The 14,146-nt window shown below is 42.3% G+C and overlaps 1 protein-coding gene across 1 annotated transcript in view; it reads left to right on the forward strand.

Moving 5' to 3' along the window:
* Positions 1 to 13,717, forward strand: part of LOC138268155 (chymotrypsinogen B-like) — a 45,200-nt gene extending 31,483 nt beyond the window's left edge. The window contains exons 6-7 of the mRNA XM_069217577.1: positions 9,863 to 9,996; positions 12,350 to 13,717. Coding sequence (XP_069073678.1) covers positions 9,863 to 9,996; positions 12,350 to 12,511 — 296 coding nt within the window. The 3' untranslated portion in view covers positions 12,512 to 13,717. The remainder of the gene's footprint in view (positions 1 to 9,862; positions 9,997 to 12,349) is intronic.
* The last annotated feature ends 429 nt before the right edge of the window (positions 13,718 to 14,146 follow it).

Here is a 14,146-nt window from a genome sequence, read left to right on the forward strand (position 1 = left end):
ACATCACTGTAAATAATCAATACAATTGGCACCATTACCACTATAATACATGGGACTCTGTAATCCCTGCATAAACGCCAGTCTCTAATTTCTTTTTAAGATGCTATTTATCGCCCATCTAGGTGCTGACTATAAAGAAAAGACGTCAGAATGCATGATAAGGATATTACAAATCACCTCAGAGTATCATAACCTTATAAAGGATCTCAGCCTTCGGCCTTGTTCCGCTATATAATTTTGCAATTCCTCAGTGACCTTCAATATCCCTATATTGTACAGCAGGATGTACTTTATCCTTTATATAATACAGAGGAAACTGTCTGAACATATTTGAAGGCAGTTCTTGGAATATACCTTCTTGGTAAGGCATTCTTTCAAAGAGCTCAAACTGATTGACCAGATCAACTTTGTAGTCTCATCTTGTTACCATCAGATGAGGATCTTTAGAAAGATCCTCCCTTTGATTCCTGTCTACCTTAGAGCTTGTGTTGTGAAATGTTAATTATTTCCAGATTTCACAATGCAAAAGCATATTATTGGGGCCACCCAAGCTCATATATGTGCTGGATGTAAGGTGTTCTGTATTCTGCAGTCCAGCTGGTTTTTAATTTTAGAAAATGTCTCCCTATGCTTTGCTGCTTGCTCACAAGGACTGTGAGAAGGTTTTGATTCTGACATATTGTGAGAACAGTGTCATTCGAATTCATACAGAAATATACACCTCTTAGTGTGCAAAACAATACTGTACCTAAATTAAACATTACACTTCTGTATGTTGAAATGAAGGCACATCACGTATATTTGCATTTATATTGTATATATACTTGTATATATATAATTGCAATGTATCTACAATACTGCAAAGCAATCAGGCACCAAAGGCCACAGGTGATACATCATAGACCAGAGGTCAGAGGCCACATAAATACAAAATATCATTGTATATATACACGACAAACAGACTTTTTCTTGAGCATGCAAAGCATCCTTAATGTTTTAGTGGGATTTGAGGACTCTGTAGAGGAACGTCCTACAAGCCTTTGCTCAAAACATGTTTATTAAACTAACATTTGAAATGGTACAAATGTATGCCCGCTAGACCTTTGGGACTATACCCATTTCGCTGTGCAAATTCCATAAATATACTCCTCTCATACTTGTTAGTCTTCAACCTTTCCCTCTGTTTTGGTCCCATAAATTGTCAAAAACAGCAAAGGAGGTCGGCCTTCTGGGAATATCACTCTCCCTGCCTCTGCAGTAGACTGAAAGTCACCAGCTGTCTAGTACATGCATCAAAACATGACTACTTGACCAATAATCTCCTGATTCCTGCTGTCCACTTGGCACAACACACATGGCATCCAGGGGCCACCATGAAGACACATAGGGGCATATTTCTTGCGTCCTTTGGCACCCCCCTATCGCCACCATGTGTGTGCCATATTTAAAATATGGAGCACCATGGCACAGGTTAGGGGGCAGCAGCATTGTTTGTTTCATGCTATTGATGTACTCTGCAGGAGTAGCACCAACATTTTGGCGCTACTCCTGTAGAGTACATAGGGACCCATTGTATTCAATGGCATGCCCAGTTTTAACACCAGCTCTGAGCCCAAGTTAGGCCCTGATTATGAGTAGGCGGATTTAGGTCCTGTGATAGCTGTGGCTGAAAGTAAAAATGTCCCAGAATGGTGAATAACATGAGGATCTAGCATTCCCAAGCCAAATCTGCATGTGGATTCCCGATTTTGGAATAAATCTCCTCCCATTTTCTACTAGCTCTGAGCAGGTGACAGATTGGAGCAGGGGCCTGTTTGCAGCGGGAAACGGAATTGAAGAGCACAAGGGAGCAGGAAGGCTGTGTACTGACAGAGGGAAGCTTTCTGTGCTCCCTGTGCTGTATTAGAAGTTGGGGGAGGCCAGAACCTGGGGCCACATTCACTTATTTCAGAGCTAACTGTCTGAAGACATGCACAGTCCACAATTAAGGCAAAATCCAATCCATGCAAAAGTAACAACATGGCATAAAATGATGCAAAATAGAATTGAGAACATGAAGCCTGATGAGCAAAAGCAATATATAATCAAGATTAAGGAACAACAAATTAATAGAAATAAATGAGAGGCAATACCAGCAGTGCACACACAGTGCACCTAATACTTCTCAAAGGAAATAAAAATAATGGGATACCTACTAACAGGTTTATTAGAAAGAGGTCCAAATCGGAATTTGTGAGACTGCCTGCGGCCTGCGCAATCGAAGCGTCTTCTGAAGTACTCTACAGCTGAAGAGAAAATACTTCTAGGGAAGATGCCTATTTTGTAACGCTAAATCCCCCATGAACATAAAACCCTTAGAAGTGAAGGTGAGCCAACACATCGATGCACAGCTTTCTTTAATTTGAAAATAATTGGCCAGTGACAGGCAAAGTCCACAAGTAAGGCTGAAGTTAAATCATTGATAACAGCAGCTCGGTACGGAATGGCGTAGAATAGAACCGAACCAGCACCGCCTCGCGGTAAATTAGGTTTAAGAAACAACAAAGAAGAGAGGAATAGACTAAGGATAGGGTAGGGTGTTTGCCACAGATGGTAAATACCACTAACCCAGTGCAGGACATTTACCACCTTTGGTATATACATCTTGGTCCGAGTTTTCAAACAAGAAAACTAAACATAACAAGCAGAATCGTTTTTTAAACACGTAGAATTGTTCATATTTGTACTTTTTCTCTCGGCCTATCCTGTAACATGTCGGTAGGTGGGAGCAGCCGGAGTTTATCAGAGGGAAACTGGGAGTGTATGGCAATTATCACACAGGCCGACTACAGCTCTTAACTTGTGACGAGTCATAGACGAGCGAGTCCCACCCAGCACCGAAACTACTGAATACCGCGCTCTACTGTCATCCAAAGGGCCAACCTAACTTCACTCTAAAACACGGAACACTGCAACATCCAGCAGAGGTACCGACATTCTATGACTGACTACAGGATGCTCTCAAGAGGAAGCCGCACGTATTTTCCAACCAAAAGCTAAGTCTGCCATGAATATAAAACCCCTGGTAAATAAAGTTTGGACAAGACACTGAAACACTTCTTCCATTATTTCACAATTCATTGGATAATTGCCTGCAAAGTCCTCAATGTAGTTTCAGATTCCTAGTACCTCTAAGGGCTGGGAGGCAACTGACACTCTCACAAATTCCGACCTAAAAAGGTGTACAGGGGAGAGCTACACGGGGAAGAAAACCTTTAGATGATTATATTCGTAATGAATGGGTAGAACTTGCGATTTTCAAGAAAGAGCCTCCTGTCACTGTAGATTGAATAAACATCATTGTTTTTGTTACTTCAGCAACTTGAACGCGTCGCTAGATCCCAGAGCTTTATCAGTGATCTATAATATTTAGATTCACTAGAATGAATGGCCTTTTGAATACCTTCTCCAGAGCAAAAGTTTATTGTCCAAATTAGGGATATTTGCGTACAGAGAGTGTCATTTCCTGATTGCCTTCTTGTGCACTTCTCAGAATACTTTGCACACGACAGCACCAGAACTCAGCAGATCTGTTATACTGTGAATGGAAAAGCACTAGGGGGCATATTTATACTCCGTTTGCGCCGAAATTGCGTCGTTTTTTTTGACGCAATTTCGACGCAAAACTAACGCCAACTAACGCCATATTTATACTATGGCGTTAGAGGCGAATAGCGCCAAAGTTCCCGGAATGTGCGTCATTTTTTAGCGTGAACCCCTTCCTTGCGTTAATGATATGCAAGGGAGGCGTTCCCGTCTAAAAAATGACTCCCAGGCCTTTACGTGGTATTTATACTCCCGGGCAAAAGAGACGCCCGGGAGTGGGCGTTGCTAAAAACGGCGCATTTGCGCCGCTTTTTAACGCCTGGGTCAGGCATGGCGTTAAGGGACAAGTGGGCTCAAAATGAGCCCAGAGTGCCCTCCCCTGCCCCCAGGGACCCCCCCTGCCACCCTTGCCCACCCCAGGAGGACACCCAAGGCTGGAGGGACCCACCCCAGGGACATTCAGGTAAGTATTTTTTTATTTTTTTTTAATGATTTTTTTTGGCATAGGGGGGCCTGATTTGTGCCCCCCTACATGCCACTATGCCCAATGACCATGCCCAGGGGACAGAAGTCCCCTGGGCATGGCCATTGGGCAAGGGGGCATGACTCCTATCTTTACAATGATAGGAGTCATGTTGATGGGGGATGGGCGTCGAAAATAAATGGCGCAAGTCGGGTTACGACGATTTTTTCGACGTAACCTGACTTGCCCCATTTTAAGACGCCCATGCGCCATTTTCCCCCTACGCCGGCGCTGCCTGGTGTACGTGGTTTTTCTCGCGCACACCAGGCAGCGCCGGTCTGCTTGCGCCGGCTAACGCCATTCAATAAATACGGCGCCCGCATGGCGCTTCAGAATGGCGTTAGCCGGCGCAAAACTTTTTGACGCTAAACTGCGTTAGCGCAGTTTAGCGTCAAAAAGTATAAATATGGGCCTAGGTCTCACCAGAACTGCTTAACTTTTAACAGAACAGTAGCAGAACCTAGTTCTTTCACTAACCCTGCGCGTGGCGGTAGAAACACTTGCAAAAACTAATGTTACACTAAAAATGTGTTGGCATTCTTCTGATCTCTTCAAGAATTCAAACTTGAAAGTGTGTGCATATCCAAACAGGATCATAGCCCCAAATGCTAAACCGAGGTTCAATTTTACAAACACACTGTGAATAATAGCGATTCTAAGATGGGCCGTTCAGTGATTCACCTAATGATGAGTAACTGCAAATTAAACAACATGAGAATATGGGATTTTTTCCTGAGGTACAATGCTTTGCTTTACAGCTTAATCAGTAAACGTTTCTTGTTTTAATGACATGTAATAATGAACATTCTTAAGTTTTCAGGACTAATTGTTTTGAAGATTCAACTCCTAGGTCCAGATTTACAAGAATCTGTTGCATCACTAATGATGCACCAGATTTCTTGCATCCCTCCAACCACCATCTAACAACACCATGGGTGTGCCGTATTTACAATATAGCACACGTTAGGCCAATGGTGTCAACATTTGTTATGCTACTGTGGCGTCTTGCTGCACTAGTGGCAAAAATGTTGAGGGTAGTGCAGCAAAGTGCAAGAATGCCCATTTAACGCCTGCTTTGAGCAGTCGTTAAAAATGACGCCAAAATGGCGCAATGAAATCTTGTAGATTTCACTACGCCATTTTTGCGGGCCTCTTAATGCTGGAATGCCCCACTTGCATACATTATGCATGGTGCAGGCATAATGTGGCACAAGAGGTTGCAAAGTGATGCAATGCATGCTTGCTCCACTTTGTAAATATGGCGTGGCGATTTTTGCTTCATTGAGCCACATTAGCGTAACAAAGGATGCTAATGTGGCCGAAGGAGGCACTAGAGCCTTGTAAATCTGGCCCCTGGTGTTTTTAGACATTGATTTTTTTTAGCTCTCTCCTACAGACTGCTAAAAATGTCTGTAGTCTAGACCTAAAAACAATTAAACTCTCTTGTCGAAAGACCTATTATGGACCATACCAACACTTACAGTAGGCTTTTGGACAACTCTTTCCTTACCACTGATCTACTTTCATGTCACTTTTCTTTGCTTGCATTCTATTTGATGGATTTCCCTCCTTTTCTTGTGTTTGTCCCTTCCCTGGAGCATAGCTTATTACAATCTTTTCAATTGGGTGACTTGTATCTTTCAACTACTCGCATTCACAGACCAACTTTTTTCTTTTTCTTTCAGTGTTCTATGATAGAGCTTGTTTTTTTTGGTGTTTTTACCCCCTTTTGTTGCTTTACCCTCTAAATACCTGCTCCCACCATGAATTGTGTGTGGCTCCTTCCTCTGTCCACTCACAGCACGTCCTTTGTACCTCCCACCCCCAGTGACTTAAAAAAAAAAAATCTTCTCCTCTCCATCTCAGGAAGCTCCTTTCCTCCCCTACTCCCTTGCTGTTGCTTGCCCCGTGTTGAATCCTTTCCCCACTTACTCAGCTGGTGCTCCCATGCCACCCCTATTCCTCCTGTCACATTCCAAATTCTTTAAAACAAAATGTTTATGTTTCAATTTTTGGATGGTCCAGTAGAGGCCACTTGCTGCCAGGCCTCTTCTTTTTTCAAACTGCGCTTTTGTACACATTTAATTTTTTATATTTACTGCTCCAAGATTGGTGATCGACATGTTGGAAGGGTAAATAAAAAAATTAAATGGCGGCTGAGTCATGCCGTATGCACCAACATGCACGATGATGCTTGTGCACATACTCCACTGCAGGGTCCTAATGCATAAGTGTGCATGCATCATGACTTACGCACGCATACTGGTCAGCTCGCTTTTTTGTTTATTCTTTTTTTTCTCATTGCTGCAAAGCATTGGCAATAAATAATTTATTTTTGTTAATGATGTCCAGGATTGACAAAAAACATTGGCAAAGTCACTGGGTCGACAATGCTAGTGTAATTAAGGAGTCCTCAGTATCGGTCAGTGCTCAGTTTGAGCCAGTGGTTTCCAGTGCTGCGACACTGGCACTTGATTGTCAACACTGGCACGTACAAGAGGTGCCACATGGTGGCACTGACTGTGTAATTTACAGATAAGCAAAATAATAGTTGTTTGTTAATTTAATATGCCTTAAAACAATAAAAACCTGACACCCAAGCCATTCATACAGCTTTGGGTGCTTCGAACAGTCTGATTTTCACACTTGTAGCAGTGTGATGGTTAGTAGTTGTGTAGGTACTGTCTGGCAGTGGTGGCAGTAGCCATGGGTGTTGCAAGCTGCGGTGGTCTTCTGACGAGGACCCTGTCACCTATTTATTTACAAATTAAGCACTGGTATCAGTATGGTTGAATCCATGTTTATTGAATTTATGGTATAACAATGCAAGAATTATATACTTTCAGCTCGGACTGTGTGAAGTTGTGAAGGGTTTCCACCCTAAACTTCATTGAGTTTGTAGCAACCTCATAAGCTTGCTAAATCCATCAAGATTGAACATGTAATACAAATAAATGATGGACAGTTCTACTGCAAAAACGGTTTTATGGGAAAATGCCTTCATGAAAAGTTCTTTTGCAGGAATTGTCATCTGCTGGTGAAGATTTGCAAAGCCAAACAATCTTTACAAATATCACATACTGCAAAGACTGCAAAACTTCATGGGCAAAATATAAAACTTCTTATTTCTCGTACCCCTACCTTTATTGAAAGTATTGCAGTTTCTCGGAAGGTCTGCTAAACATTTAAAGTGACAGTATGCACAGATCTGATAAAGATTCTCACGTGTTTCTAATGGGGCGGTATGCACACTTGAGGGCACATCATGAACCTTCTGCTTTCACCTTAAAACAGGGAAAGTGTTTCATTGTTTTCTTACTGGTGTTGTAGCCGTTCTTGCCTGGTTACTACCTTTTGCTGCTCTGTACATAGGCACCGAAACGAACCGAACACCAATGTTTCAAACAAAATGCACTATCCATTGCGAATGAACTCACTTAGTACCTCTGCAGTTTATCACAACCAATCTAAACATTGTGGGCAATATGGAATAAAGTGAGCTCTGCGGGTGTTAATTTAAGACATGGTCTCTGCCAGTGTTGGACTAACTGAGATCTGCAATAGATGAAGAGCTGGGATGGCTCACATTTCCCTTCTTAGGCAGCGGGAAATGGTTGCTTGCCATGGGAACGTTAAAGGCATGTACTGATTATGGCTGGAAGTATGGCATCATTTAGTGACATACTTAAGATAAGCATTAAAACGTAACACAGTAGCATGCACAAGCCAACATAACAGCACAGTTAAAACATTACAGGACACAACACTATGAAACAGCCAAAACAGAAAGCAAAAAATAACCACTGTAACACATCACAGCACAAAAGATAACAGAACATACAACCAAAACAACAAAATGCACCAAAACAATTATGCACACTTATTCTTGTCACATTATCACGTCCAGAAACCTCCTTTCATAACACGGTGTTTAAAGGTGTTTACCTAAATCATTGGCACAATTTATGTCCTTGGTGGTAAGTTAAGGCATCAAAAATGTTGAGTGACCCTGTGCTGTGGTTCTGTAGCAAGGAGGGCTGTATTTTCTCTGTTTGCAGTTCTGTTGCTCGGTTCCTTCTGGCTCATTACTTGGCTCCACATATTCAGCACAGGTGGGGTGCAGAGCTGTCCATGATTTCCTGCTCCTCACGCATGCAGAGGTCTGGGGCCACGGCGGCCCTTGCTCGTTGCAGAGCTAAACGCCTGTTTTTATGCACCCTCATTGTATATATTGAGTTCTCCGAGTTAAAGCTTGATTTTCAGACAGTGAGGCTCTGAAACACAGAGCAAGGTTTGCCTCTTTCTGAGCGGTGTGACTAAAATAACACATACAACTGTAACCAGCAGGGCAGTGGTTCAATTCCTTGTGCGACAGTTTAGTGGGGTAAAGGGTGCAGGTCACAGATCCTGTTCCCAGACAGAAAAGGCAATGGACCATTGTGCCTGTTGCAGAGGTGTGTGGGTACCCTGAAGGCCAGCGGTTCTGATCCCAGTGTTCGGAAGCTCCTATTGCAGGGATTTCTGTGCAAGTCACAGTATCAATCATGAAGTGAATGGTCCGTGAGTTAAGTAACGTATTTCCAAGATCTGCATGTATTATTGTATGTCTCTCCCTCACACCAATGCACTGCTCATCTCCTTTCCTGATAAGCGACATGTAAAGCCCAGACTCGGAGACTACTTTCACATACAGCCTGTTCTGCCTGACTACTATACGTTTCTTCCCCGCTGCACCGTTGCCAGTTATAAACACCACCAGCAACAGGTTAGGTTTAATATTTAACCCAGCGAATGCAGAAGGCTCACCAAGGTCTTGACAAGTGCTGCTGAACCAGAGGGCTGTAAAGAGAGGGCAGGAACATGTTAACCACATCGACAGGGTACATGGGGGTATAAGCAGTTGCAGCTCGCGCAAAGCAGAAGGGACAGGGCAGCGCGGGGGAATTAAATTCAAAATAATGAAATAATACAAATAAACTGTGTTGCTGGGCTGGAGAGAGCCTACTGTGCAGGTGTGTTTGGCTGGCCTGAGACAGCCAGCCAAACACACATGCGCTCTGAAGGGGAGTGCTCTGCACTCCCCCTCACTGCTCGTCACCCCGTGGCCCTGCCCGTCTTCCCCAAAAACGATAATAAACACAGTTTATTAATCATTTTTTGGGAAAAGGTTTGCAGGTACTGCTGCTGGCAGAGGGAAGGGGGTGACGTTCCTCCCTCCTGATGGAGGAGCCCTTGGTTATAAGAGCTCCCAAATGAATCACTGGTTGGACGAAATCTTTTATATGTATTTATCTGTAACATTTATATAGGGATTGCTACCTCTGTCTGATGGGCTGAAGTGCTTGCCTGCATGGGTTGCATGGTACTCCGTGTAGGGTGTGTGGTTTAGAGGGTGTTGTCTTTGTTTTGAAAGTATGTGGGAAATGTTTCAATGTGAAGGATGCATATTGACCATGCAGTGCGGTTATCATGTTATGATGCGCAGAGCTTACCAGTATTATGGATGAAGACTGTGAGAGATAGGCATGCAGTGTATGGCTGTTTTTTGTAAGTTGGCAGCTTTGAGCATATCTGAGCAGCTCTGCAGGTCCCTATGGTATTTGTTATGTTCAGAGTCCACTAAGCTGGTTACAGCCCTGTGTTGTCCTACACTTCTTTTTATACACTCCAATCACTGGTATGATCAGACTCAAGACTTGTCCTTGGGCTCAGCAATAACTTACTATGTCTCTACTGTTTTATTTGTCTTTTTAGCAAATGCAGGAGCAATCATCCTCCAGCAGGTGGCGCTCCCTATTGTGAGCGAAAAGGAATGCAAGGCCCAGTGGGGCAGCATGGTGACTGACTCCATGATCTGTGCTGGGGCAGCTGGAGCTTCATCTTGTCACGTAAGCAATGTTGTAGCTTTTGATAATGAAATTAAGACACAACCAACTATTTAATCATTTGATTTTGATGTGAAATGTCTGAGGGATGGGAGAACAACAACATATGAACTTGTCACAAGAAAAGGCAGGGGTGTGGGATTTTAATTAATATCTTGGCCAAGGGACAGGATGCTTCCGAAACGTACTTGTCCAGTTACAAAATCTACTTGTCCTTTTCGCTGCCATGTACAGAGGTCAGAAGTTATGGCTACATTCTCATTATATGAAAGCTCTCATAAGAGCTTCTTTGATTATGCCATAGCTCATGTTATGTCAGAGTTTGGATTCCTTCTCAGATCTGATTTTGCCACATTCCTCTAAAATCCGAGAATTATCAGATTTCGAGGGAAGTTTTCTCAAAATTGGATGGTTGTGGTCAAGGTTTGCAGTTGCTGGAGGCACCCACTAGGGCAGACGTACCCACTGGGCACACCAGATCAACTATGCAATTAAACAGATACATTGAGTGGCCCTAGAAGAAGGTAATTGGAGTCTACCCTGACATTTAGGTTGAAAAGTTAAATACTCCCTGTCCTTCTCAGGCAGGAAGCAAGGAGATACGTCTTTTTTCACTAAGGAAGGAATAGCACACCAAAGGGTGAGAGGATGCAGGCTCACCGAACTCAATGTCCTGGAATGTTTTCTGGAAGTCTGTGTTCCTCTGGTTAGGCAAGCTGTCTTACAGTTGGTTCTGGTCAGCTGAGCTTTCATCTTGACACATAGGTAGATCACTCACTGTAGATTATAACCATGAAGAGTTTGTACAGTTGGGCCTTACTCTTTGTCCTTTTCCCTTGGCAGGGGCATGCCCCTCTCTGAACATGGGGCAGTCCTCTTCCAAGGCAGGTACAGCATCAAGGTTTCTCCAGTTGCTGGGTCTCGTCCCAGTCGTTATTGGGCACAGCAACACCCAGAGTCTTGTCTCAACTAAATATTGTTCCTTTCTTGCTTCCAGGTGAAGCAAAACAGCATTGATCCTGCTTGGGCCACTGACAGGAATGCAGGGCCAACCAAAGCGCAAACATGACCAGCGTTTGGCAGCATTCCAGTCTTTCTATAGCATGCTATGACAAGATTGTACACTCTCTCAAAAAAGTGGAGCATGTAAATTTTCAGCGTACCCCGGACAAGCGCAGCTGAGCAGGTGAACATTGTCAAAACATGAAGCACCTGGAGTAGACTCACAGTTCATTGAGTTCACTTGTGGAAAACAAGCTGCAGCATTGGAACAGTGAACCAGAGGGAGGGTGGCGCTATTTTACCAGTCGGGTGAGGGTGTTTATCCCTACAGTCCTTGCTAGAGGATACTGCCACAGTAAGGTGTAGGCTGCCTGCCTTGAATTAAGAAAGCACTAATTCTTTTCTCAGTACATGGGAGTTTGATAATTTAAAATTAGGGATTTTTAATGGACAAATTATTTTTGTTATTTACAAAGTAATAGGATCTGTATAGAGCTCAATCATTTGGAAACAAAATTGACAGATTAAGAAAACTCGGTGCTCCCTATAGTAATGTATAATGTTGGCACACAAATCTTATGACAAGATAATATAAACGACGATCCATTGCAATACTTTAAATCATCACTTTATTAGAAATACAGGCGAGCTTGATTCTACCATATACAAAAAACAGAAGCCAGCACGTTTCGTTCCATCAGAATTTCTTCAGGGGCTATAAAGTCTCTGTTGACAATATCGGCTGAAAACACGCTGACCACTATATCAGAAATTACACATGGAATGAAACATATCATAAATGACAATTGCAACAAGAGACCAAGGAAAAAGTCCTAGTAGACTTGAAGGCACTTGACTTTTGGAAGTGGTGAGGAATCCTGAGCCCTCCTTGCTCTGAAATCATCATCTTATAAGCAAAATCTGTTGCAGACAAATATTTCTTGTGGTATTGTACCACACCCTTAGGTATTTGCCTCTGAAATGTATAGCTTTTAGCCAATATATTTGGAAGATATATTGTGCAAAAAAATCCTTGGGAGGGAAGAGGAACAAGCAACCAAAACCACTGTGGAAAGGGCTTGATTAGTGATCGAAATTTACTGGCTCCCTGCAATACAGATATATTATGAAAATGTTTCTCAAATAGATTTTAGCTCCTAGTCAAATCCTTTCATCCATCACTCAAGTCACAGCTGCTGGGTCAGTTGCCGTCCAGCATGACCACGTAGAAATCCAGAAAAGTAGGGGTTTCCAAAATAATTCCTGCCTAAAGTTTGTTACATACTAAGTCTGAAAAAGCAGAAGCATTATAAAGAGCAATGTATTCCCTCTTTTTCTCTTCCTCTGTCTGCAGGGTGATTCAGGAGGGCCGCTCGTGTGCCAGGCTGGGGAGCCTTGGATGTTGGTGGGTATTGTTTCCTGGGGCTCCAGCTCCTGCAACGTGAACTACCCTGCAGTGTATGCCCGTGTCACCTATGCACGTAACTGGATTGAAGAGACTATTGCATCCAACTGAAACAAAGGAACCATGAAGAATCCGGAAAACCATGCACCTAAGATCACTTCTTAACTCCTTAAAATGAACTATTTGTCTCCACCAATGTACCAATAAAATTATGAAGTCTTCTAAATCAAATAATATTCATGCAAATATCTGTAGTTCTTTGTCATTGAATTTTGAATTGGTATGAAATGGGCACTGCAAACAATATAAAACATACACTAGGGAAATCTATATGGTGCTGCGAAGACCATCCACACAATTTAAGTTTTCTCTTCCTTAAACGTAGGATCTTTCCAGAGGAAATACTGATTTTTGAGAGCTTTAATCTGGGGTCGAAGGAAGCATTAACTTAGTGAGCATAGCAATATGAACAAATAAACCTGGGTAAATAATACAAACATTGAAAAAGAGCTTCTGCAAATGCTGGAACGGATGTCTTCTGGTGTTCACCCTTAGAGTCTGACTTACAGTATTAATTATATAAGCAAAGTGGAATCCATTTTGGATGCCCTTCATTTACCATTCCATTAGATAGAGGATGAGGACAGCTTCCCATGTAGTGAAAGTTTACTGTCTGAATTTCTGTGACTGGCGAGTAGCGAGCAAGACACTGAAGTGAGGAGGACTGAGATAGGGCTCTCCTTAGAAATTGCATAAAGGCTATGTTAGCAATGGGCTGCTGATTATATTTCCATTTCACTTCCAGTTTGTTGATGATTAGGGTGAGTGTGGGACTCAAGTTTTTCTGTCAAAAGTGATGACGTTTCTAGCCAGGTCTCCTCATTTGTCTGTCCTTAATTGTTGCTTCAGAAAGGTTCATGGCAGCCAGTTATAGTAACTTCACTCCTAATTGTGCCTCCGAGTGGGTGCTGCAGAATGGAGACAACCACAGTGCTACCTGCTGTAAGAAGCATCGCTTTACACTAAGGCTGAGTTTGGAGTGCAGCCTGGGAAGGACACTTAAAAAGAATCAAACCAAAGGTTTTAGTAATATTCCATCACAAATTAAGGATACCGATAAATAACACTACAGTGATAGTTTGTAGCAACAAATTGCAGAGCTAAGATTGTAGCTTAAATATCACACATATGGTGTTAATTGATTTTTGCTAAAAGATGTGATTGATACAAAATATTTCTGTGGCTTAAGTGTAAATCTAACAATGGAAAAAATTTAACTTGCAGATGTTGGAAATAAACCTGTACTATATACACTAATCTGTGGTACACATATTGAAATTAAGTAGTCACTGTGACTAACAATCAAACATTTTGAACAATCATGTTGCTCTGAACGTTATTTGGTTTTTTGAATCTGTTTATTGTTTTTTTAGTTATACTGGTTCCCAGTGCTCACATACTGACAAGATGAACTGAAATCGGTACATAGATAGTTCTAATATTCCACAAATCACAGCAAGAGAGACAGAGACATAACATCTGTAGCATGGTATGACATGTTGTTAGGAGCAGAGTAAATAAGTCCTAAAAGCAATGATGTCAGATCTTGGAATGTAGAAACCTTCTGTTCCAGTGAAATTTGTGATTGTGGCTTATTGATGAGAAACTCAGGTAATACATGTTAACAGAGACATATTTAACAGTGCGATAAAAAACAACAGTATTAACCAAACTGAAAACCATAAC

The sequence above is a fragment of the Pleurodeles waltl genome, chromosome 12 (assembly GCF_031143425.1).
Source record: "Pleurodeles waltl isolate 20211129_DDA chromosome 12, aPleWal1.hap1.20221129, whole genome shotgun sequence".
In the NCBI taxonomy this organism is placed as follows: Eukaryota; Metazoa; Chordata; class Amphibia; order Caudata; family Salamandridae; genus Pleurodeles; species Pleurodeles waltl.